This window comes from Musca vetustissima, unplaced genomic scaffold, assembly GCF_032173495.1.
Source record: "Musca vetustissima isolate MV318-11 ecotype Yass unplaced genomic scaffold, APGP_CSIRO_Mvet_v1 utg66038, whole genome shotgun sequence".
In the NCBI taxonomy this organism is placed as follows: domain Eukaryota; kingdom Metazoa; phylum Arthropoda; class Insecta; order Diptera; family Muscidae; genus Musca; species Musca vetustissima.
In genome coordinates, this window is record NW_026882628.1 from 1 (window position 1) to 24,674 (window position 24,674).

At 33.5% G+C, this 24,674-nt stretch overlaps 3 protein-coding genes across 3 annotated transcripts; 1 reads left to right on the forward strand and 2 right to left on the reverse strand.

Moving 5' to 3' along the window:
- Positions 1–1,443: 1,443 nt before the first annotated feature.
- On the reverse strand, positions 1,444–2,070 carry LOC133329224 (farnesol dehydrogenase-like; the record flags this gene model as incomplete). Its single annotated transcript, XM_061537717.1, has 1 exon — positions 1,444–2,070. A coding segment is annotated over exon 1 (573 nt), but the record flags the coding sequence as incomplete, so codon positions are not given.
- A 5,014-nt stretch (positions 2,071–7,084) lies between these two features.
- LOC133329227 (farnesol dehydrogenase-like) lies at positions 7,085–9,864 on the reverse strand. Its single transcript, XM_061537721.1, has 2 exons — positions 9,277–9,864; positions 7,085–7,261 (listed from the first exon to the last, which is right to left on the reverse strand). Exons 1-2 carry the CDS (start codon positions 9,850–9,852, stop codon positions 7,085–7,087), a joined length of 753 nt encoding a protein of 250 aa, XP_061393705.1. The 5' UTR covers positions 9,853–9,864.
- A 4,080-nt stretch (positions 9,865–13,944) lies between these two features.
- On the forward strand, positions 13,945–14,759 carry LOC133329226 (farnesol dehydrogenase-like). Its single transcript, XM_061537719.1, has 2 exons — positions 13,945–14,514; positions 14,583–14,759. Exons 1-2 carry the CDS (start codon positions 13,945–13,947, stop codon positions 14,757–14,759), a joined length of 747 nt encoding a protein of 248 aa, XP_061393703.1.
- Positions 14,760–24,674: the final 9,915 nt, after the last annotated feature.

Consider the following 24,674-nt stretch of genomic DNA (forward strand, 5'->3'; position numbering starts at 1 on the left):
GGCAGACTCCTTCTAAATTTGTTCAAAGGTGCCTGTTACCGATCGCTATGTTCGACCCAAAATGCCGATATCATCGGCGTAGGGGAGTAAATGTTCTGCTTAGCTTTGCCTCTCGTATGACCTTTTCCAGCAGGATATTAAAAAGATCACACGAAAAAGTGGCACCTTGTATGAATTCTCGTTCGGTATTGAAGGGTTCCGAGAGGTCCTTTCCGACGTTAACAGCTGGCCTTGTATAGACGTATTTTTGCAGGAATGCCGAAAGCAGTCATGCCTTTAAACACTTCTGAACTGATAGGTCTATCGGGACATAGGGGGCTGGGGATCCAATCATTGGGCATGCATTCCTCTAGCCAAATTGTACTAATCAGCTGGTACATGCTCCTGACCAGCATCTGACCACCGGTCTTGAAGAGATCGATTGGTAACCCATCGGTACATCCTGCTTTATTCTTCTTTAGCCGATTAATTGCTACTCTGACCTCATCTTGGCTAGGCGGTATACAATCTATACCGTCATCTCTTATTGGCTATTTGTTACCAGAAGCTTTGCAAAAAACTCCTTCCAGATCCTCAACACGCTGTCTGTATCTGCCACCAGGTTTCCTTCTTCATTTCTACAGGAGGATGTGCCTGCACCAATGCCTTCGGTTTAGTGTTTTACTCGTTTGTAAAATTTCAGGACTTCATTCTGACTCCTGTACATCTCGATTTGCTCTTGCTCACGTTTTTTTTTCAAAATACGTTTTTACTCTCTCTCCTTTTCTCCGGATAATTTTCTCTCGCATTACGTGTTGCTATTGTCTGCAGGATTGCCTACAAGCTACGTTTTTCACATCAATAGCATTAAGACACTCCTGATAGTCGAGACAAGGGATTCTTCAGATTAAGAGAAACCTTAAATTTATTCCGAATTTCTCAAAAATCTATCGGAATACTCGATCGAAAGAATTCCGACGTCGTGTGTGAAGTTGGATCAAGTTAACCCTCGGGGTGGCCCAAGAACTACTGGGGAAATTATGCCAACAATTTCTGATCAATTACTTGCAAGTGAAGGTCATTGGTTGTCAGTCGACGGCTATATAAAGGACCCATTCCTTGACCGAGTTCATCGTCGGAATCTTCGGTTGATCCGGTGAAAATAAGGAGTCTGCTGACATTGAATATACATGACAATGACATTGAATATACCACCAAAATCTTAAGAGAGATTGATATACCGCATTTTGCCTTTGATATATACGCAATGTGGTGTAGGGTATTATTTAGTCCGACATTGCGATTTTCCTTAATTTATTTTTTAATTTTAATAATTTTTAAACCCTTGTAGTTATTATAGCGCATTTTTGTGCGAGTGATTATAGCACACATGACACCATAATTGAAATATTTTTGCTTAATCTATGTATAAAATAATCATAGATTTTTTCTTTTTCAACTTACTGTGATTTTCACTTTGGTACCCAAACCGCTGAATTCTTGGCGATACATTTCAGTTAAAGCGGTAACAGCATGTTTCGATGGTGCATAGATATTAGATGTAGGCACTTGACCAAAAGAACCAGGCACTTTATGACCCAAAATACTATTGATTAGTACAACATGACCATCGACATTACGTTCCTTCATCGATTTGAAGGCACGCTGAGTACAATAGATAATGCCCATAACATTGGTTTGCAAAATATTTTGCAATTGCACTGGGTCCATTGCAACCAATTGTCCATCCAAGGTACAACCAGCATTATTAATTAAAATATCTATGCCACCAAATTTGGCAACAATTTCATCGAATGCCTTATTGACAGATTCCAATTTGGAGACATCACATTCTATGGCGGTTAACAACGACTGCTGTTCCGTTGGCAAACTGGCAATGATTTCTTCAACGCGATTCTTACGTCTGGCCAATGCAACGACTTTAACACCGGCAGCAACTAAATCCTTGGCTGCAGCAGCACCAATACCCGAACTAGCACCGGTCACCACAGCTACTTTATTTTGCCAACGTTCCATATTGAATAATTTTTGCAAACTAATAACTATCGGCTGTTTGTTTTACATTGATATAGGTGTCTATTTTTTTATTTCACTTTTCAATATTTTTTAGCAAATAGATAAGAAAAATATTGATTAGTTAAAGTGAAGAGAGATAAGAAGTGTTGAAAAAATTTAAATAACTGGTATCAATGAACTTTTGTATAAATTTCCACAATTGTTTGTTAAGTTTTACAACAACAGCAACGTTTGATTTGAATCGTTAAATATCAGGTTAGAGATCTAATGGTAGTGGTGACGTATATATTATATGCATGCCCACTTGTAACGCTTTGATAATGACGAGCAATTTTGTCGTGTGTTAAAAAATTGCTTTGCGTGTGACCAGTGTTGGTAAATTTTGTTTGTATAAAACAATGTACAAATATACATATATTTAAGTCTATCTAATTAAGTGTATCTAATTATATTTAAGTGTAGGTCGTTAAATAGAGGTTAGATATTTTGCACCGATTTTGGTATAGCCCCAATTTAACGGTATGACGTTGTGGACGTAACAAAATTGGGGAAGAAGGGTTTTTTTAGTGGAGTGATACATGATTCCCTGGGATAATACCCCAAGCAAAAAACTGAGAGAACTGATGAGGATTTGTGGCGATCCGAATCTGAATTATCTGCCTTTCCCGAAAGTAATCAATGTGACCATAACCCACTTTAAAAATAAAAATCTTGTTATTTTTATTTTTTAAAACAACAAGAAAGGAATTGAGCTGTCTTACCTAAAAAATGTATCATCAAATATTTGGTATTTTGGATTTTTGCATGGTTTTCAACCAAATTGGCTGTAATTTGGTACTTCAAGTTCTCATTGGGTAGCAAATTTCCCTAACAATATAGGTGCAGTTTTTATGATAGTTCCCTTATTATCCGGTATTTTGGGTAGTTTGGGCAACGTTTTTTACAGAATTTGCGGTAATTTGGTACTATGACATCTTATTGGGTAGAAATTCTCCCTACTAAAAATTATAACGATAACCCCATTATTGCGGTTTCTGGGGTGTTTAGAAACATTATTTAACTGACCTGTTATTTGGTTGAGTTCTCATTGGGTACTCAAAATTATCGATATCGGTCTACTTTGAGTATAGCCCCTATACAGAGATATCCATTCTTGTTCGGTATTTTCGGCTGTTTGAATAAGTTTTCCCACCAAATAATTTAGTACATTGAATTATTTAATTCGACTTTTTAATAATAATATCCAACATAGTGGAATTCAATTTATAGTTTATGTTTTCCATATTGTAGATGTATATCCCTTAGCATACATATAAAAATTCTTATTATCATGAGAAATCCACTATTTTTTCCTAAAAATGTGAAAATGTCATTAATATCACTACTATTTTCCTACTTCGCTCAATTATACCACTATTTGTGTTTATTTTTCCTTCTCTCTCTTTAAAAAATATGTATTAATTGTTAGACTGTATTCGTATGTATTCGTTTATAGACTGTGTTTAGTTTTGGTATCTTTCTCCGCTTCTTTCCTCATTCAGACACTGTTACCGATCTCCGCATTGGTTTTATAAAATTCGCATATGTAATTTCTAAATGATGCCAAATACAATATATCAAACATGTGTTGATGCGACAAACACGAATGTATTACATTGTAAATATGAAAACGAGAAAAGACATATGCCCCATAGAAAACCCGCCATCACTACCACACTAAATAACACTCGAATGTGTTTTTTTTTACTTTCTCTGACAATAAAACGGTATTTAACGTTTTATGAATTGTATTCATAAAATATGCGAATTATCTTTTTCTGAATAATGCTATCCAATTCTGAGTCTGTAGAACATAACGACGTTTCCACTTTTAAAAGTAAATAGTACCATACCATAGTACCATATGTACATTTTCTGTACTTTTTATTTTAAATGTCAACACACCTCACCTTGTAGAATATAATTTTAGCAAGTCATTTTCTAAATTAAAAAGCAGATTAGATTTCTTTGAAGATTAAATGTTGTCATTTCAGCAAAATGAGTGAGATTGCACTTCTTTATGAGGCACTAAAGTGCATACGAGTTGTTATTCTAAAAATAGTCATTATCTTCAGAACTAGTTACGCAAAAAACTACACACTGTGTTAGATTCTCAATGAATAGTAGGTCTACTAACATGTAAAAAGTCTGCGAACTACTGCAGTATTTATAAGACTGCAGAATTAATTATAATTTTCAGTAATAACTTTAAAGGATGAAACATTGACCAACATAACCCTCTATTTTATACGCTCCGCAATAGAGTGGAGTGTATCTTAAAATAGGAGTCCAATCGAAAGAATACGATGCATAAGGATGAAATTCAAGGTTCAATTAAATTCATTTTGCCATTGCCATTTTTGTCATCTACAGTTGAATCATTTTTTTTAAAATACGAAACATTTTCTAAAAAAAAAGAAAAAAAATTCACTTACGTGCCGTCCCATATATGACGTATTTTCAGTGGCAATGAGGTATCTTAACTTTTAATGACTTTGAAAAAGTTGTGTTTTAGCAATTCATTTCGCATTTTAAATAAATAAAATGCAGATTAGATTGCAAAAATATTAATTGCTGTTTTTTATTTGAGCATATGTATATGATACCCATAAGCACATACGAATCGTTAGACTCCAAAAAAGACGACAAAAATATTTCTCAGTTTTGAAATTATTATAACAATTTATATTACTTTGAGCCTATTGTTATCGTGTAGTATTATGTATATTTGAACCAAGTTCGTTACAACGGAATTAAAATAAATGAAAAGCGAACGATGGGACCGAAAATAGTTCTTTAGAGTAATGATTTGTAAAAAAAACTATCTTAAAAAGTTCGTTATAACCTGCGTTCGTTATAAGCGTTTTTTATTTTTTCTATCCTTTTTCTAAACAACATATATTTTATTATACCCTTCACCATACTGTGGTACAGGGTATTATGTCTTTGTGCATATGTTTGTAACAGGCAAAAGGAAACGAGATAGACACATGATTCCTTTTGAGAATATGCATAGAATCACTTTCTGAGTCGATATATGCACATCCGTCCGTCTGTCTGTCTGCCTGTCTGTCCATGTTAAATTGTAAACAAAGTACAGGTCGCATTTATGATCCGAATTGGATGAAATTTGGCACAGCTAGTCTATTTGGTCCAAGGACGAACCCTATTGAAATTGGGAAAAATCGGTTCAGATTTCGATATAGCTCCCATATATATTTTCGTCCGATTTCATGTAAATGGTGTACCAAAGTCCCTATATATCTTCCGATTTGCACGAAATTTGGCATAGCGTACTGAATTGAGTCTAGTATGTTGTGTGTAAAATTTCTTGAAAATCGGTTCAGATTTCGATATAGCTCCCATATATATTTTCGTCCGATTCCAAGTGAATGGTGAACCAAAGTCCCTATATATCTTCCGATTTGCACGAAATTTGGCATAGCGTACTGAATTGAGTCTAGAATGATTTGTGTAAAATTTCTTGAAAATCGGTTCAGATTTAGATAAGGCTCCAATATATATTTTCGATCTATTTAATGTAAATGGTTCTCCAAAGTCCCTATATATCTTTCGATTTTCACGAAAATTGGCATAGCGTACTGACTTGAGTTTAGAATAATGTGTGCCAAATTTCGTGAAAATCTGTTCCGATTTACGTATAGCTCGCGTATATATTTTCGCCCGATTGGTGTACCTAAGTCATAATATATCTTTCGATTTGGACGAATTTGGCATAGCGTACTGAATTAAGTAAGTTTCATGAAAATTGGTGCATATTTAGATATAGCTCCCATATATTTTAATTTTGAACGAAATTTCACATAGTGTACTGAATTGAGTCTAGAATGATGTGTGTAAATTTTCCTGAAAATTGTCCGATTTTAAGACCCAAAGTTAGGACGATTGCCACACAATTTTGCACAACGTACTAAAGTGTGTGTAATATAATATGTGACAAGTTTTGCTGAAATTAGTTCGGATTTAGATATAGTTCCCATATATATTTTCTTCTGATTTTAAATAAATGGTGCACCATAGACTCTTCATGTTTTTCTGAATTGAATGACGTAATTGCGTATTACTTGAGCTCTAAATATTAAACGGGTGCGCGATTGATATTTGCTTTAAACCGGTTTACAGAATGTGGTCCCATTGTAACAAACGAATGACATGTTTATCGATTGATCTAAGTCGGTTCACATTTAGATAAAGGTCATATATTTTAGTTCATCCAATTTCATGTTAATGACCTTTTTAATATACCCATAGTGGTGAAGGGTATTATATAGTCGGCCCCGTCCGACTTTATTACTTTCCTTACTGTTTTTTTCTTTAAGAATATACATAATAATTAACGACTTTTTAATAATATGTACTACCTTAAAATATGAAAAATTTTATACACGAAATACTTACGAAATGGAATGGAAATATTACGAAAACATCTGTAAAAATAAAAAAACCCGTGCATCTAAACAAGCTTATTAGACGCACGTGATTTTGATTGTGGATGGAAGCTAGTGGTGCACAATGAGAGCTTCATATCGAAAACGCAATTGTCGCCCCAGTATCCTCTACATACGAATCGTTGGGCTCAAAGATTAAAAAAAAATATTTCTAACTTTTAAAATTACTATAACAATTTATATTACTTGGAGACTATTTTTAGCCCATTATCATCGTCCTCTGTCCCCATATGAGGATAAACAGGTGTCCTCAGGGCAATGAATTTTAAGTTTTTTTTATAGAAACCTTATATTTGACCGATAGTTTTCTTTTGGGCGTTAATGGGTTAAAATAAACTTTTTTGTATGTCAGACTGATAAATTTTCATGGTTTATTTTGTTTGATATACCGATATCGATTCAGGGTTCTAAGTGCATGTTTGCCAACAGTAAATGACTTTTTTTAAATAAAACGAATTGTAACATAATAAAATGTTATATGTTTAATTTTTTTATTATTGTAAAAAATTTATAGTTTATAAAATAAGATTTATAGTAATCCTTAGTTCAGATTGACTGAATTACACGATTTCACCAACCGGCTTAATAATCATATCATGAACTTGTACATGAGGCGGTGTTGAAAGTGTAAACATTACGGCATTTGAAACATCTTCGGGTTTGAGTAGACATTCACCAAGCACCTTACGTAAGTCATCATAGATAATTTCGGTGTCAACAAAGCCGGGACTAATGCTCTGAAAGAAAAAAAGAAATTTGAATAATAATTGTAATAAAACAAGTAAAAAAGCGTCAGTCGGTGTTGCCGACAGATGTATACCCTCAGCATATGGTTTTGCGTAGATCTTCGGAATTACATACAGGATTTATTATTCGCTTTATTAATGTATATGTTTTTTATCAAAGAGATTGCAGATTTAATGTTGATTAAATCAGTTATTAAAATTCAGTCACACATTCGGGCATGATCTAGGCTTGGACTTGATCCAAGATAATCGGCTGTGTAAATTTTGGTTCAAATCGAATATTCATTTCATTGAATTTACAAATATTGCAAATGTTGAACCATTGTGGGGGAGGTATTAGAAGGATTGGACCAATGGGTCCATCTTCCGACATGATGTAGGCTTGGTAAAGATAATAGTTTGTACAAAGTTTGGATAGTCTGTTCGAATGACATAAAATTATTTTTTGTACAATTTAGACCATTTTTTGGATGAACCGATTTTCGTTATATTCGAACTTGAACTAAGTTTGAAGAAAACATTACAATGTGCAAAGTTTGGATGAAATCGGTTACTCGTCGAGAATTATCGTGCGCACCAGGCGACCAAACGGACTGACATTTGTTGTCTGAAACGGATTTGGTCCATGGCGTCTAAAAGCAAATTTTCGATGAAGCACATTTTTGCCGTAACAAAGTGTATATACCCTCATTAGCTATAAGGTTGAGTTTATCAAAATCATCCGACCACAAACATCAATATAGTTGAAATTGTCTTAAAGATACTTTAAATTTGACCCTCTAAATATTGAACGATCTTCATCGAAAATTAATTATTCTGTTAGATCTCCTTCCCTGTGGTTTTCGGGTATATGGCGACTAGAAAAAATAAAAATGTTGGTCCATTTTATCCCCTAAATATTAACTGATAATTACCAGAAACTATAGGGGTCGTCTTTGACCACGAACGGGCGTGACGATTGGTCCATAAATGTGGTCTGTACTTTGATTACAAATTATAGTAGTCTGACGAATGAACGGATGGACATACATGGCAAGATCGATTCAGCTAGACGGGATATAAATGTCGGTATTGTAATATTTTGTGGCGTTACCAATTAGAATTGAATTGTGTGGAAAATTGGGAGTGTTGGTATAATCGGGGTCTCATTCTGGTCAGATATTTTTCAAAGACCCTCATTATGATTCATAGGATAAATTTCAAGAAGAAAATTTTTATATATAAGTATTTTTCATGAATCCTTTGAAGAGAGAACCACTGAGGGACCGGAGAACCACTGTGTGACTGTGATATCCCTCCATTAATGCATTCATTAAAAGTATGAGGGAGGTTCTCTTCCTAGAATATTAACATTAATCGCGTGTCTGATTTGTTCAGCTAGCTTTTTCAGTAAAAGTCTTCGACACAGTGTATATGGACCTATATTGGTATCATTAATGGTCACCCTCATTATGGAATTTTAAAGGACGTAGAATTTTCAAGTTAAGTTTTTGTAATTTGGTGTTTCGCTGCATCAGAGGACATAACCAGAACATTTTTATTTTTATTCCCGACCGATTTTAGGTATTTTTGAATATCTTAGACTTATTTTCCAATGAATGTGTTTGTAAATCAGCATTTCCATTTTTTGGACATCTTGCTGAATATTCGTTTGTTATATGTCTGGCATTGTCTCTAGTTTGAAAAACTAGTAGTTCTATAAAACATGTACCCGCAGGAGTAGATCATAGATCAATATTTATTTCTTAGCTAAGTTTGAATCAAGTCTGATCATCCGTTCCAATGAGATTATAATTTTTTAAAAAAAAGTCTTTAAAAGTCCAATGTCTCTCAAAACATGATATTAGTTGGGTCTAATTCGGCTTCTTTTATGATCGAATTCAACTGTTAGAAACATATTGTTTCCAACGACATTTGGGATCTAAAATATTTCAATGATGATTATTTTCCCCATTATTGAACATAACAGTCATAAGGGTATAATATAAGTAAAATTCAACACTTACCGATATTTTAATTTGCGTTTTCAAATCTCGAAATTCCGTACGATATATTTCATTAATTGCCGTTATAGCATATTTGGTCGGTGAATAAATATTAAATGCCGGTGTTTGATTTGGAATTCCCAACAGAACCGAATGGCCAGCGATACTATTTACATTTATAATATGACCATTAAAATTACGTTCTTTCATTGATTTAAAGGCGAATTGGGTACAGGCCACCAGCCCCAATACGTTGGTATGTAAAACCTTTTCTACATCATCCATTTTCATCGAGGACAATTGTCCCAGTTTCATACAACCGGCATTGTTCACCAAAACATCAATAGCTCCAAACTGACTTAAAATATTTGCGAAAACTTCATTTATACTCTCCCTACTGCTGATGTCACAGTACATGGGAGTAAATTGTGAACGTTTATCTTCTGGTAAATCATTGTGAAGTTTTTCCATTAACTCCTTGCGTCTTGCCAGACCAATGACTTGCAGTCCAGCCATAACGAAATCCTTAGCAATGGCAACTCCAATGCCCGAACTAGCTCCCGTTATAACAGCGACTTTATTTTGCCAACGTTCCATAATTAAGTCTAAATTCAAACTGTAAACAACTGCAGTATGAGTTGCAATTATTTATACAGCTATTTCAATTAGTAGAGTATATTTTTAAGACATATGTTTTAGTCTGATCAATATTATTTAAACAAAACAAAGTTTATGTTTGTATATGAAGAACAATTGACAAAATTTGCTAATAACCAAAATAATAAATATATTTCAATAGACTAAAAATAAATTAAAAATAATCGGGCAGAGAAGAGTATTTAAAGAAACGCAACTGAAAACAACAATTGTTGGCAATCATAATATGTATTTTCCCCGTCCACAAAATGATGGTAAAAGTTTAAAATTCTTAAAAAAATGTTTAAAGCATGGAATGTGGTAAAGTCGGACTGGGCCGAAATTTCGTGGCAGTCGAACAAACATTAGAAGTTTGGTGCACCACTTATCAAATCAGACGAACATATATATATGGGAGCTATATCTAAATCGTCCTTGGACCAAATACGTGACTTATACTAAATTTCATCCAAATCGGATCATAAATGCGACCTGTACTTTGTTTACAATTTAACATCAACAGACGGACGGACATGCATAAATCGACTCAGAATGTGGTTTTATGTATAGTCTTTAAAGGAAAGACATAATAACATGTACCACAGTGTGGTGAAGGGTATAAAAATGCAATATTTTTACAAAACCTTGATCAATTGCAAAATTATATTTCCTCGATCATTCTCCCATAACAGGGGAAAGTACAAATGACAATACAAAATATCTTATAGCCTCTGGTGGCAAAATAAGAAATTAAAATATAAAAATATTTTATCATTGTGGCTACCGTGTTGTAGCAAGTCATCCTAAAAGTATGCAATATTCAGCCAGGAGCTAAAAATCGGTCATAAAACTATTTTAAACCATTTGCAAAACAAAAAAAAAAAAAAACAGTAAGGAAAGCAGTAAAGTCGGACTGGACGACTATATGATACCCTTTGGTTATATTGTATATATGTATCCTTACAATTGTATGGCAATGTTCCCTCGAAGGAACATACTCATGTCTTTCCGCAACCTATGATAAATTTATTTTCATTCGGGCAGATTTAGAGTCGTCTGCGTACCATGGGAAAAATTTATGTAAAAGATTTATAGCAAAATTGATACATCTTATTCGGTACGCCGCACTGTTAAAAAATTAATCTTAATCAGACAACCGAAAGATAAATAGGGAATTTGATGCACCATTTGTCTTAAATCGGATGAAAATATATATGGAAGCTATATCTAAATCTGAACCGATATATATATATATTTATACCCTTCACAACTATGTTATCATATTTGTCCTAGGTCCACTTTTTAAGTATACCGATCGTCATATCTCGACTAGCTGAGTCGATCTAGACATGTGTGTCCGTCCGCCCGTCCATGTTAATTTGTAAACACGATACAGGCCACAGTTATGGACCAATCTTCACGAAATTGCATGTAGGATGGGTTCCGGCCAATGAAGACCCCTACTGTTTTTGGTAAAGATCGGTTAACAATTAGAGGATGAAATGGACCAAATACTTATTTGTCTGGTCGCAATTATGGCCCACACATCTCGAATTTTCACAAGGAGAAGGGGATCGGGCCATTGACAAAGTATGCCTGTTTTGATAAAGATCGGTCAATATTTAGCGGGTCAAATGGACCCTGACTTTTGTGCGAAAATGACAAAATTTGTATTCTATAGCGTATACATTATTTACCCCTGAATGACATAGACCAAGAAGTTGATAGTATATCCAAAAGGAGTGGTTGACCTTTAAATTTATACCAATTATATTGTCGTATGTACTCGGATGTAGGAGTTGCACTTAAATATTTACAGGTGCTTACGTCTTCATATATTATTTAGTAACCCATTACCACACTAGAGGCCGGAAATATATCACTGATCGCTTTAATATGTTCCATGAGGATCCAGTTATGGTCAAGGATTATAATAATAATGGTCAAGATTATAATATTGGGATGATATGGACTGAAAACTTAATTATTTGTGTTTTTTTTCGAGTAGATCAATCGACTACATTTGAAAGCCCAACATCACATCGTAATCCACGGTAAAGGGAATCTGGACAAGTACTGAATATTAGAAATATTTGTTGACATAAAGTCGGTCAAGAGGGTGCAAATATCGCGAAATCTTGCCCACGCTCAGAATATAGAACCACAGAAAGTTAGATTTTCGTGGAAGTTGTGTAGGTCGTCCCCGCCCTTCACCACACTCTGGTACAGGGTATTATGTCTTTATACATATGTTTGTAACAGGCAAAAGGAAACGAGATAGAGAATATGCATAGAATAATTTTTAAAATTGATTTATGCATGTCCGTCCGTCCGTCTGTCCATGTTAAATTGTAAAGAAAGTACAGCTCGCATTTTTGATTCGAAATTTGGCACAGTTCATTTATTTGGCCCAAAGACGAACCCTACTGAAATTGGGAAAAATCGGTTCAGATTTATATATATAGCTCCCATATATATATATTCGTCCGATTTAAGGTAAATGATGAACCTAAGTATCTATATATCTTTCGATTTGACGAAATTTGGTACAGCGTACTGAATTAGGTTTAGAATTATGAGTGGTAAGTTTCGGGAAAATCGGTTCAGATTTCGATATAGCTCCCATATATATTTTCGTCCGATTTTGTGTAAATGGCTCACCAAAGTCTATATATAATCTTCGATTTGCACAAAATTTGGCAGAGCGTACTGAATTAAGCCTAGAAAGATGTGTGTTAAATTTCGTGAAAGTCGGTTCAGATTTATGTATAGCTCCCATATATATTTTCGTCCGATTCATTCCAACAAATTCACTTGTATAAAATGTCATCCACATAAAACAACTCCTTTTATTTTTGGCCGCTGTTAGTTTAGCTTACGAAAAACTTGAAGCCAGCTAACCATTCCCAATCGATCTGTATGTTTAAAAAAAATGTCGTATTTAGGGTTCCGAGAATCCTCACGTAATTGAAAAGAGACCATTACATCCAGGAAAGTAACTGTTTGGGTCGTTCTTTGGTCCGGAGGTGTGATATGACCTTACTTCTTCAAAAACGACTGTCACCATCAAATCGAAGCGGTATGGTCACCGATTTTTTTTCTGATTTCAACAAGACGGTGGTAAATAAATCAAACGAATATGACTTTATTGCAGGAGAAATTTTCTGGCAGCGAAATTGTCGGTCCACTAAAACCTGGACCGATGTCAATATATGTGCAAAATGCCAAATTCTTAGTTGTTACGATCTCTATCGTGATTTCTGACGACAGATGGGCATAATAAATCGACATAATATTTTATTCTGATCAAGAATACTATATTCTTTGTTTTGTCTTGATGTGTTGCAATTGGAATGACAAATTTTATATGCACTCCTCATAATGGAAGCAGAACATTCGCAATTGGCAAGTCAAACCCATAGTTGAGGTTATGAAATTTCGGTTCGGTCGAACTTAAATATGTATTGTTTGTTGATTATAATGAACCTCTCCACTAATAGGGAGCATCTCAATATCGCTTAGCTTACTTTGTTTTTGATAAAAACGGTAATAGCTTCAATTAATTATCTTATAAGTGGCATGATTCAGTCATTTGTTATTGTGTATTTTATTCCACTTGATCGAAATACTTTGACTTATAAAATTATAAATATCTTTTCGTGTTGTTAATTGTAGAATTTTTTTAATTTCGGCGGATGAGTTATTAATTGCACAGCTGAATTAACATATTCGATATATTCGTTTTGAGTGAAAACAAAAACACAATAGCTTGTTTGGGGAATTAAAATGCTGAAGGCAGTTTTTTTTTTTATAAAATATATTTGTAAACTTCGATTGTCAAAAAAGTATCCCTCTCATCTTAACATTTTGTTGAACATGCGTTTTTCTTTAGACTCCGAAGATAAACGATTTGTTTAGAATTACATTTTAATTGCAGAAAAAACAAAAGCTTTAAATCAATGACTTAGGAAACACTTCGAAATGTTTTCAGTTCGTCTTCGAACAGCTGTGCAAGCAGGTGGATCTTCGGTGGATATTTAAAATATTCTGGCTATGGAACGTTGGCAAAATAAAATCGCTGTAGTGACTGGTGCCAGTTCGGGCATTGGAGCGGCCGTTGTTAAAGATTTGATTAATCATGGCCTGTTTGTTATTGGTTTAGCCCGGCGAGTTGAACGGGTGGAAGAGTTAAAAAATCATTTGCCGGATAATAAAAAATCTCATCTTGTTGCAATGAAATGTGATGTCTCCGATTTAGATTCGGTTAATCGGGCATTCGATGAAATTATTTCGAAATTTGGTGCCGTTGATATTCTCATCAATAATGCTGGCTGTTTGAAGGGAGGACAATTGGTCAATATGGATGTTCGTGAAATGCAACAAATTCTTCAAACCAATGTCATGGGAGTTATTTATTGTACACAGCGAGCATTTAAATCGATGAAGGAGAGGAATTTTAATGGTCACGTGGTCATAGTCAATAGTATTGCAGGTCACAAAATTCCAGTTTGTTCAGATCTGCCGGAATTTAATATTTATCCACCCAGCAAATTTGCCATTACGGCTATAACGGAACTTTTGCGTCAAGAATTTAGAGGATTGGGTACAAAGATTAAAGTTACGGTAGGTTAGATGATCTGATTGTTGTATGCATTGGAAATTATTCATTTTGTTTTTTTTTTCTCTTAAAGAGCATTAGCCCTGGTGCTGTTGATACCGATATTATTCCTGATTTTATAAGAAATCATGCAAATGGCTCTTTGCTAAAAGCCGAAGATATATCATCGAGTATTGTGTATGCATTATCCACGCCACCCCATGTACAAATACATGAAATGATGATTAAACCAGTTGGAGAAATGTTTTGATCAATCATTTGTTATAAAAAGTTGTTTTTGGAATATACATTTCAGTAATTTTATTTACATGAGTGTAATTAATAATATTTTATTCGATACGTATGATATTATTGAATAGAACAGGTTTATGCCCACAAATTTGAGTAATAAACAGTGAACACATACTAGTGAACATATAAGTAAATAATGTACTTCAATTCAGAAATATCAGAAAGTAAAAATAATTTCAACCCAGCTCCTTAGCTCCAGCGATTTTTTCTTCAAAATTTAATATTTAATTTTAACACATAAGTTTTATTATGGATAAATAACTACTTTTACATAATTTGTAGTTTTAGCATAAATTTTGCATGCGTATAATAATAAAATAACTTTGGGAAATTATCTGATATAAGGCTGGTTTTCTAGAAGTGGTAGTGCAATTTTTCGTGTACTTTGTAAATAACGGTGGCGCCAATTGAGTTAAGATCGGGCTGGTAGGAAATTGCTAATTCTAAACTTTATGTTAAAAAACCAGTAAGGAAAGTAGTAAAGTCGGACTGGGCCGACTATATGATACCCTTCACCACTTTGGGTATATTATAGATAGGTATCTTAACAGACGGCGCGTGTTTGTTATATATCTATATCTGAACCGATTTCAGGGAAACTTGCCAGAGACTAATTTATAGTACGTTGTGTCAATCGACCTAGCTATGGATCTTTTCACAAAGCTTAGCAACATCATTCTAGACTTAATTTAGGTATATAAGATATATAGGGACTTTGGTACACCAATTACATAAAATCGGTCGAAAATATATATAGGAGCTATATCTAAATCTAAATCGATTTTCACGAAACTTTGCACACATCATTTAAGACTTAATTCAGTACGTTATGTCAAAATTCGGACAAATGAAAATATTTCCAAGGACTTCGGTGCATCATTTACCTTAAATCGGATGAACATATATATGGGAGCTATATCTAAATCTGAACCGATTTTCACGAAACTTTGCACACATCATTCTAGACTTAATTCAGTATCCTATGCCAAAATTCGTGCAAATGAAAGGATTTCCAGGGATGCACCATTAACCTAAAATCGGGCGAAACTATATATGGGAGCTATATCTAAATCTGAACCGATTTTCATGAAACTTAGCACACATTATTATAGACGCAATTCAGTACGCTATGCCAAATTTCGATTCAAATCGAAAGATATATAGGGTCTTTGGTGCACCAATTACCTTAAATCGGATTAAAATATATATTGGAGCTATATCTAAATCTGAACCGATTTTCACGAATCTTAACACACATCATTATAGACCTTACTCATTACGCTGTGCCAAATTTCGTGCAAATCGAAAGATATATAGGGACTTTGGTACACCATTTACCTACATCGGACGAAAACATATATGGGAGCTGTATCTAAATCCGAGCCGATTTTTCCCAATTTCAGGGTTCGTCCTTGTCCAAACCGGGTTCGTCTTTGGCGAAACAAATGAGCTGTGCCAAATTTCATCCAATTCGGATCATATATGCGATCTGTACTTTGTTTACAATTTAACATGGACAGACGGACTAACCTGCATAAATCGACTCAGAAAGTGATTCTAAGCATTTTCTCAAAAGGAACCATGGGTCTGTCTCGATTTTTTTCCTGTTACAAACAAATGCACAACGACATAATACCCTGTACTACAGTGTGGTGAATGGTATAACAAGTAAAAAGGTAGTTACGCCAACCACCTTTCAAAATTTCTTAGAAAAAGTCAGAATCTTTGTATGGCTGCTGGGAGAGAAAATTAAAAACCAAATTGCAGACACTCAAGTTTTAAAACTGGGCATGGAACATCAAAGTAACGAAAAAAAATTTTTCTGGAATAAATGTTTTTTATTCATCAGGAATCCAGAATGTGTTGCGTCCCTTTTTATATAGGTATTATATCAAAAGATCGACCTACATCGAAAATCATCAACGAACATATGTTTCAAATTAAAGCCACTTTGGTGGGAAAATGTTTTTAAATCCTTAATAGTACGCAATTAGGATGGACAGCTATATGGGGGCTATGTCCAAAAATAGGTTTACAAGAACCCAGAAAGCCGAATTCCAGTAATTTTTAGAAGAGAATTCAGCTAAAACCTTAAAAATACCGAAAATATGATGCCAATTAATATGCAAATCTTAAACTAAATTATCTTATCTCCATATCTCAAACCTAGACACCAATTACGATCGCAAAAGAAATTTAGCTCTATACAGAATTTGTTGATTGATGTTGATTTGTTGATTGAATTTCCAAATTTCAAATATAGATTCAGAAAAATCCAAATTAAGTACCAGTTAGTAAACATTAATATAAATTGCCATAACTTCCAATGGAAATCATTCACTCCAATGGAAATCATGCAATACAATGGAAATCTTATTACTCAGCTCTATCGGTTAGCTTTTGATTCAAACTGTACCAAATTTAGTGTCATTTAGTACACATTAGTTGACATTTCCAAAACTTCCAACATAGCCCAATCCTACACCGCAACAGTAATCCTAACTTCAAATTTCAAGATTCAAGCTCTATCGGTTCACTCAATTCCACATTTGGTGCTATTTTGTACAAATTTCCAAAACTTCCTACATAGACCAATCTTACACCCCAACTGTAAACCTAACTCCAAATTTCAGGATTCCAGCTGTATTGGTTCCCCCAAAATTTAAATTGTACCAAATTTAGTACACATTAGTACGAACTTCCTACAAAGTCTAATCCTACAGTGATCCTACCATTAAATTTCAAGATTCCAGCTCTATCGGTTAACCCAAATCAAAATTTGGTACCATTCAGTACTCATTAGTATAAATGTCCAAAATATTCTACGTAGCCCAATCATACATCTCAACAGTAACCCTAAAGCCAGATTTCAGGATGCCAGCTGTATTGGTTCACCCAAAATTTAGTACACATTAGCACGAATTTCCAAAACTTTCTACAAAGCCAAACCCTACACACCAACAGTGATTCTAACACCAAATTTAAGGATTCCAGCTCTATCGGTTCACCCAAAATTCAATATATACCAAATTTAGTACAATTTAGTACCCATAAGTATGCATTTCTAAAACTATATCCATACCCAATCCTACATTCTAACAGTAACTTTATTTCCAAATTTCAAGGTTTCCAGCTCAATTGGTTCACTTGAAAGTTAAATTGTACCAAATTAGTACGAATTTCCAAAACTTTCCATAAACCCCAATCCTACACCCCAAAAGTGATCCGAACGTCAAATTTCAAAATTCCAGCTCAATCGGTTCACTCAAACCCGCATTTGGTACCAATTAGTACAAATTTCCAAAACTTCATCGCATCGGTTCACCCAAAATTTAAATTGTACAAAATTTAGTTCACATTAGTAGGGATTTCCAAAATTTCCTAAATAGCTGAATTCTACCCCAACAATGATCCCAACTCCAAATGTAAAGCTTCCAGCTCTATCGGTTCACCCAAATTTGGTACAATATAATACACATTAGTACGAATTTTCAAAATTCTCTACATACCATAATCCTACACCCCAACAGTGATCCAGACTCCAAGTTGCATTGTTCCAGCTCTATCCCCCAAATCCAAATGGTACCAATTATAGTACGATTTAGTACTTTTCGTACACATAAGTAAAAAAATTCCAAAACTACGTATATATCCCAATCCTACACTTCGACGATAATGTTAATTTAAATTTTCAGGATTCCAACTCGAAATTAAAATTGGATCGAATATAGTACCATATAGTACTTTTCGTATACATAAGTACAAGCTTCCAAGGCCATCTCCTTAATTTGCTTCTCAACCTTAATTTGCATTCCAAATTTCATTCTATCCAATGTAATGCTACGAAATTGTACTAAATTTATTACATTTTAGTACTTTTCGCATACTTATAGTTTGAATGCCCAAAAAACCCTTTGATATATCTATTCTACACTCCATCAGTGACCCTCATTTAAAATTTAAGAGTTCTAGCTCTACTGGTTCGTCAAATACAAATGGTATCACCTTTAGTACTTTTCATACCGTTCTGTTACGAATTTCCTAAAACCCTTATCTGTCCTTATCTGGCCTTATCTGTCACCTTTGGACCAAGAATGACCCTCACCCAAAATTTCAAGATTCTATCTTCAGCCGTTTCGTCTGGGCGTTGATGAATAGTTAAATCAGTCAGTCAATCACTTTACTATTTTATTAGTATAGTCTATTTAATGCTTATATATCTACTTTTAATTTGTCTTTTATTTTTCATTCCAGGTTTTTATGAATTATATATGCTCGAATTTCCGTATGATGGCAATCGAAAACGATACACACACACAAATTATTTGAAAATATGGCAGGCCCGCCGATAAAGATCAATATATATTTTGGAATTATCATCATCTCTCAATCATAAAATTCCTCAAGGAAGGATTACAATAGAATATTATAGTCCGAATAAGTGGGCTAAGTTGTTAAGAAAATTATTTCCTTAAATTGATATTTAATATATTTTGTAAATGTATATGTATATTTTTTACAAAGAATATTGAATAAAAAATAATGAATAATGAATTTACTAAAGATACTATTTGTTTTTATTTACGGATACAACAAATATGGTAAGTAAACATACCCTTACGCATGCGACATAATTTGAGTGATGGTTGACGTCACAATTTTTCATTCACCTGCTTGTATGCAGTTTTTGCGCAAATGTCACAAAAATACCAGGCGCCCAGAAGAAAACAGAAAGTAGCCCGCGAAAAACAAAATGTAAAAAATTGCATCTAGCAATGCCGTACAAAGAAATTACAACATTTGTAGCATACTTTTAGGCACTCGATGTTTTTTGACGGGTTGAGTGTTGCCAGACCAAAATGTTTCGAAATTTTTATTTTTTGGCGGGCAACTTGCTACTTCATTTGCACCAAATTTTTGGGATTTTTAGGTTTCAAATTCAATGGGAGCCATTATTTTGACATTAACTAATAATTTGAACCCCCACTAAGAGATTTTTTAGACGTCCATAAATAGACACACATTTTTAGTATTTTTTTAAATCTGTTTGTTTGTTTTATTTCAATAAACGAAGAAGGTACATAAAGAAATAACTCAACTACATACATACTATTTATTACTAGTACTTAATACAATGGTAGTGTAGAGGAACAAATTGATGAACGACTAATGTAACTAATTGTCAAACTGGGTTTTAGCTCCGTAACAAGTACCAGGTTTGATATACGGAACAGCATTTTTGGGCTCATATCAGGAAATAGATCTCAAAAAATTCAACATAACAAATTTGGTAGTACTTTAAGAAAGATGGTTGCTATAAAAATACACTAAGACTGCTTATTTAATATTTAAAGAAATGTTAAAAAACGGTGATGGTTCCCATTTTCATCGATAATCTTACCTCCATTCAATGTTTATTGAAATAGCTGCATGAAACAAAAATATTAAAAAATCCACAATTGTATATTAAAAAAAAAAAATATTTTTTTATGAAGTTTTCAAAAGACTGATTTTGTGAAAACAATTTTTTTTCGGGAACTACATTTAGACTTTAGATAAAAATATATTTTTTAAACAAATATTTTTTCGAGTAAGACATAAAGCGTGGATTCATTAAAAAATACCAGGGACCACAAATGTAAGTGGGTCAGGGCTGGCTTTCCTGATATGTAAGGTATCGTAATGAAGTACAAAATTGGTCTTTGGTAGGGAAACGGCAAATTTTATTTCGAAAACATTTCATATTTTTTAAATTTTAATTATAATTAATTCACGAAATAGCCAGACTTCCTACCTTTCATATGGCACACATTTTTTTACAATATCTGCAGCAGTTAAACAGTTATGACAAAAAAAACACGACATTAAATTTGTCATTTATGATTTTCAACTACTGCATCAATAGATGACGCTGCGGTCATAAATAGCCATCAGTAGGCTCGCTTTTATATGTCTATTGAGATGAGGCATCCTCATCCATTCGACATGGCCTAGCCACAGTACTCGCTGGAGCTCGATACCCCTTAATATGTCGATATGCATCAATAGATGCTGCGGTCGCTAAATTACCAGGTCGTTAGGGAAATTTAAATCGGTATATATTTATATTAATAAAACAATAAGGAATAGCCGCTTAAGTGGGTCGATTACACATCCACGCACGCATTTTTATAAAAAAAGCTATGATTTGAATGGATAATTCGTTTGTATGATTCATCGTTAATTTATAGCCCGAACTGAAGATGTTTGGCAGAGTAATAAAACTTCAGAATTTCCTCTAATCATATCTGGAAACTTTATAAAAATCGGTTTAGTAGTTGCCGAGATAATTGTATTTCAATTCAACGATGGTCTGAAATACACCTCCTGCTCGATTCTGGTCGCCTATTACCTGAAAATGAAAAACCACACAAAAATCGGTCTTTTAAAAAAGACAAAAATTGTTTTCATTATGTCTGCTGTTGTATGCAAATTATAGCATACTTGAAGGGGCAAAGGACAGTTCGAGGTGCAATTTCTTGTTGCTTGATATGTAGGAGTGATTGTATGTAATTTATCCACATATACAATGTAAAATATATTTATTTACACATACACACACTGTAGCTGTATGAAGAAAAATTTCCATTTTTGCAAGATCGATTTATGTGGTTTTTTCATTTTTTGGTAATAGGCGATCAGCATCGAAGAGAAAGTATATTTCGGAGCATGGTAGAATTGAAATTCGAATGGTTAGAGAGAATTCTGCATTTTTATTACACAATGAAATTATATATTTATTACACCTCTAAAGTTGTTTTTTTAGCTGTTATCTTTTTGGTAACATTGGTTTTAAAAGTTTACACACATCTAGTGTTTTGTTTTTCTGCCATACATCTTCAGTTTGGTCCATAATTTAACGATAAATCTTCATACAAATGATCGACGCTTTCAAATCATTGAATTTCATAGCTAAAATGGGTGCTTTGTTAAGAATGTTCATTGCGCGTTTCTCCAATTTTATGGCTGTATAATCGATCCATTGAAGCGGTTATTTTTTACTCCATTTCATATAGATATATACCGATTTCAATTTCCTTTACGACCACACAATTTGGCGAACGGAGCGTCATATATTGATGTAGTAAGTGGAAATTTCATAAATGTAGAATTTAATGTCCTGGTTTTTGCCTCATAACTTTGGAACTACGGAGGTATTGTAATAAAATTTATTTCATATGAAAGGTAGGAAAAATGTGAAAATTGTATTTTGAAAACTTTTGTAAGGCAATAACATACAATAACATACATTTCACATTTTTTTTTTAATTTGGAATAGATCACGAAATAGACTTCCTATCTTTCATATGACATCAATTTTATTACAATACCTCCAAACTGAATTCCCTCTAACCATTGCTGCAAAATTCATAAAAATCGGTTAAGTATTTCTGGACTTATTCGAATTTCAATTCTACCCTGCTCCAAAATATAGTTTCTGTTCGATGCTGGGCGCCTATTACCAAAAATTAAAAACACCACATAAGTCGATCTTGCAAAAATGGAAATTTTTCTTCATACAGCTACAGTGTGTGTATGTGTAAATAAATATATTTTACATTGCATATGTGCATCAATCACATACAATCACACCTACATATCAAGCAAAAAAAAAAATTGCACCTCGAAATGCCCTTTGTCCCTACAAGTATGTTATAATCCTCATACAACAGCAGACATTATGAAAACAATTTTTGCCCTTTTTAAAAGACCGATTTTTGTGTGGTTTTTCATTTTCAGGTAATAGGCGACCAGAATCGAGCAGGAGGTGTATTTCGGACCATCGTTGAATTGAAATACAATTATCTCGGCAACTACTAAACCGATTTTTATACAGTTTCCAGATATGGTTAGGAAATTCTGAAGTTTTATTACTCACTACCATTCCATACTTTTACAATTATAAAGGGTAATCTTTTAGCTATTATCTTTTTGGAATCACTGTTTTTAAAAGTTTACATATATTTCTTGTATTCATTCACTGCCAAACATCTTCAGTTCGGGCTATAATTTAACGATGAATAGTCATACAAACAAACAACACTTTCAAATTATTGATTTTTTTATAAAAATGCGTGTCCGTAAATAAAAACAAATAGTATTTTTAGTAAATTCATTATTCTTTATTTTTTTTATTCAATATTCCTTGTAAAAAACATACATTTAAAAAAATTTTAAATTATATAAATTTTAAGAAATAATTTTCTAAACAACTTAGCCCACTTATTTGGACCATATTCTATTGTAAACCTTCCTTGTGGAATTTTATGATTGAGAGATGAGGATAATTCTAAAATATATATTCCATCGTTATCGGCGGGCCTGCCATATTTTCAAATAATTTGTATATCGTTTTCGATTGTCATCATACGGAAATTCGAGCATATATAATTCATAAAAACCTGGAATGAAAAATAAAAGACAAATTAAAAATAGATATATAAGCATTAAATAAACTATACTAATAAAGTAGTAAATTGATTGACTTACTGACTGATTTGACGATTCATCAACGCCCAGACGAAACGGCTGAAGATAGAATCTTGAAATTTTGGGTGAGGGTCATTCTTGGTCCAAAGGTGACTGATAAGGCTGGGTTGTAGGAAATTCGTACTAGAACGGTACCAAAAGTACTAAATGTCATACCATTTGTATTTGGCGAACCGGTAGATCTAGAACTCTAAAATTTTAAATGAGGGTCACTGATGGAGTGTAGAATAGATATACCAATGGATTTTTTGGACATTCGAACTATAAGTATGCGAAAAGTACTAAAATGTACTAAATTTAGTACAATTTCGTAGCATTGGAATGGATAGAGCAAAAAACATAAAATTTGGAATGCAAATTAAGGTTGAGAAGCAGGGTCGATATAACAAGCTGGGTTTGGATGCGTGTACTTATGTATACGAAAAGTACTATATGGTACTATATTCGGTCCAATTTTAAGTTGGAATTACAAATCGAGTTGGAATACTGAAAATTTAAATTAACATTATCGTCGAAGTGTAGAATTGGGATATATACGTAGTTTTGGAATTTTTTTACTTATGTGCACGAAAAGTACTAAATCGTACTATAATTGGTACAATTTGGATTTGGGTGAACCGATAGAGCTGGAACAATGCAATTTGGAGTCAGGATCACTGTTGGGGTGTAGGATTATGGTATGTAGAGAATTTTGAAAATTCGTACTAATGTGTATTATATGGTACCAAATTTGGATTTGGGTGAACCGATAGAGCTGGAAGCTTTAAATTTGATGATAGAATCACTGTTGGGGTGTAGGGTTTGGCTTTGTAAAAAGTTTTGGAAATTCGTGGTAATGTATACTAAATTTGGTACAAATTAAATTTTTGTTGAACCAATACATCTGGTATCCTGAAATTTGGCCTAAGGCTTACTGTTGGGATGTAGGATTCGGCTAGGTAGAATATTTTGGACATTTATACTAATGTGTACAAAATGGTACCAAATGTGGATTTGGGTAAACCGATAGAGCTGGAATCTTAAAATTTGGTGTTAGGATCACTGTTGGAGTGTAGGATTGTGCTTTGTGGGAAGTTCTGGAAATTCATAATAATGTGTACTAAATTTTGTACAATTTTAGTTTGGGTGAACCAATACAGCTGGAATCCTGGGAGTTAGGGTAACAGTCGGGGTGTAGGATTGGTCCATGTAGGAAGTTTTGGAAATTTTTACTAATGTGTACAAAATAGTACCAAATAACGTTTTGAGTGTACCGATAGAGCTAGAATCTTGAAATTTTAAGTTGAAAGTGTCGAATTAGGCGATACCATAAATATTAAACGAATTTTTGTTGAATGTGTCTTTG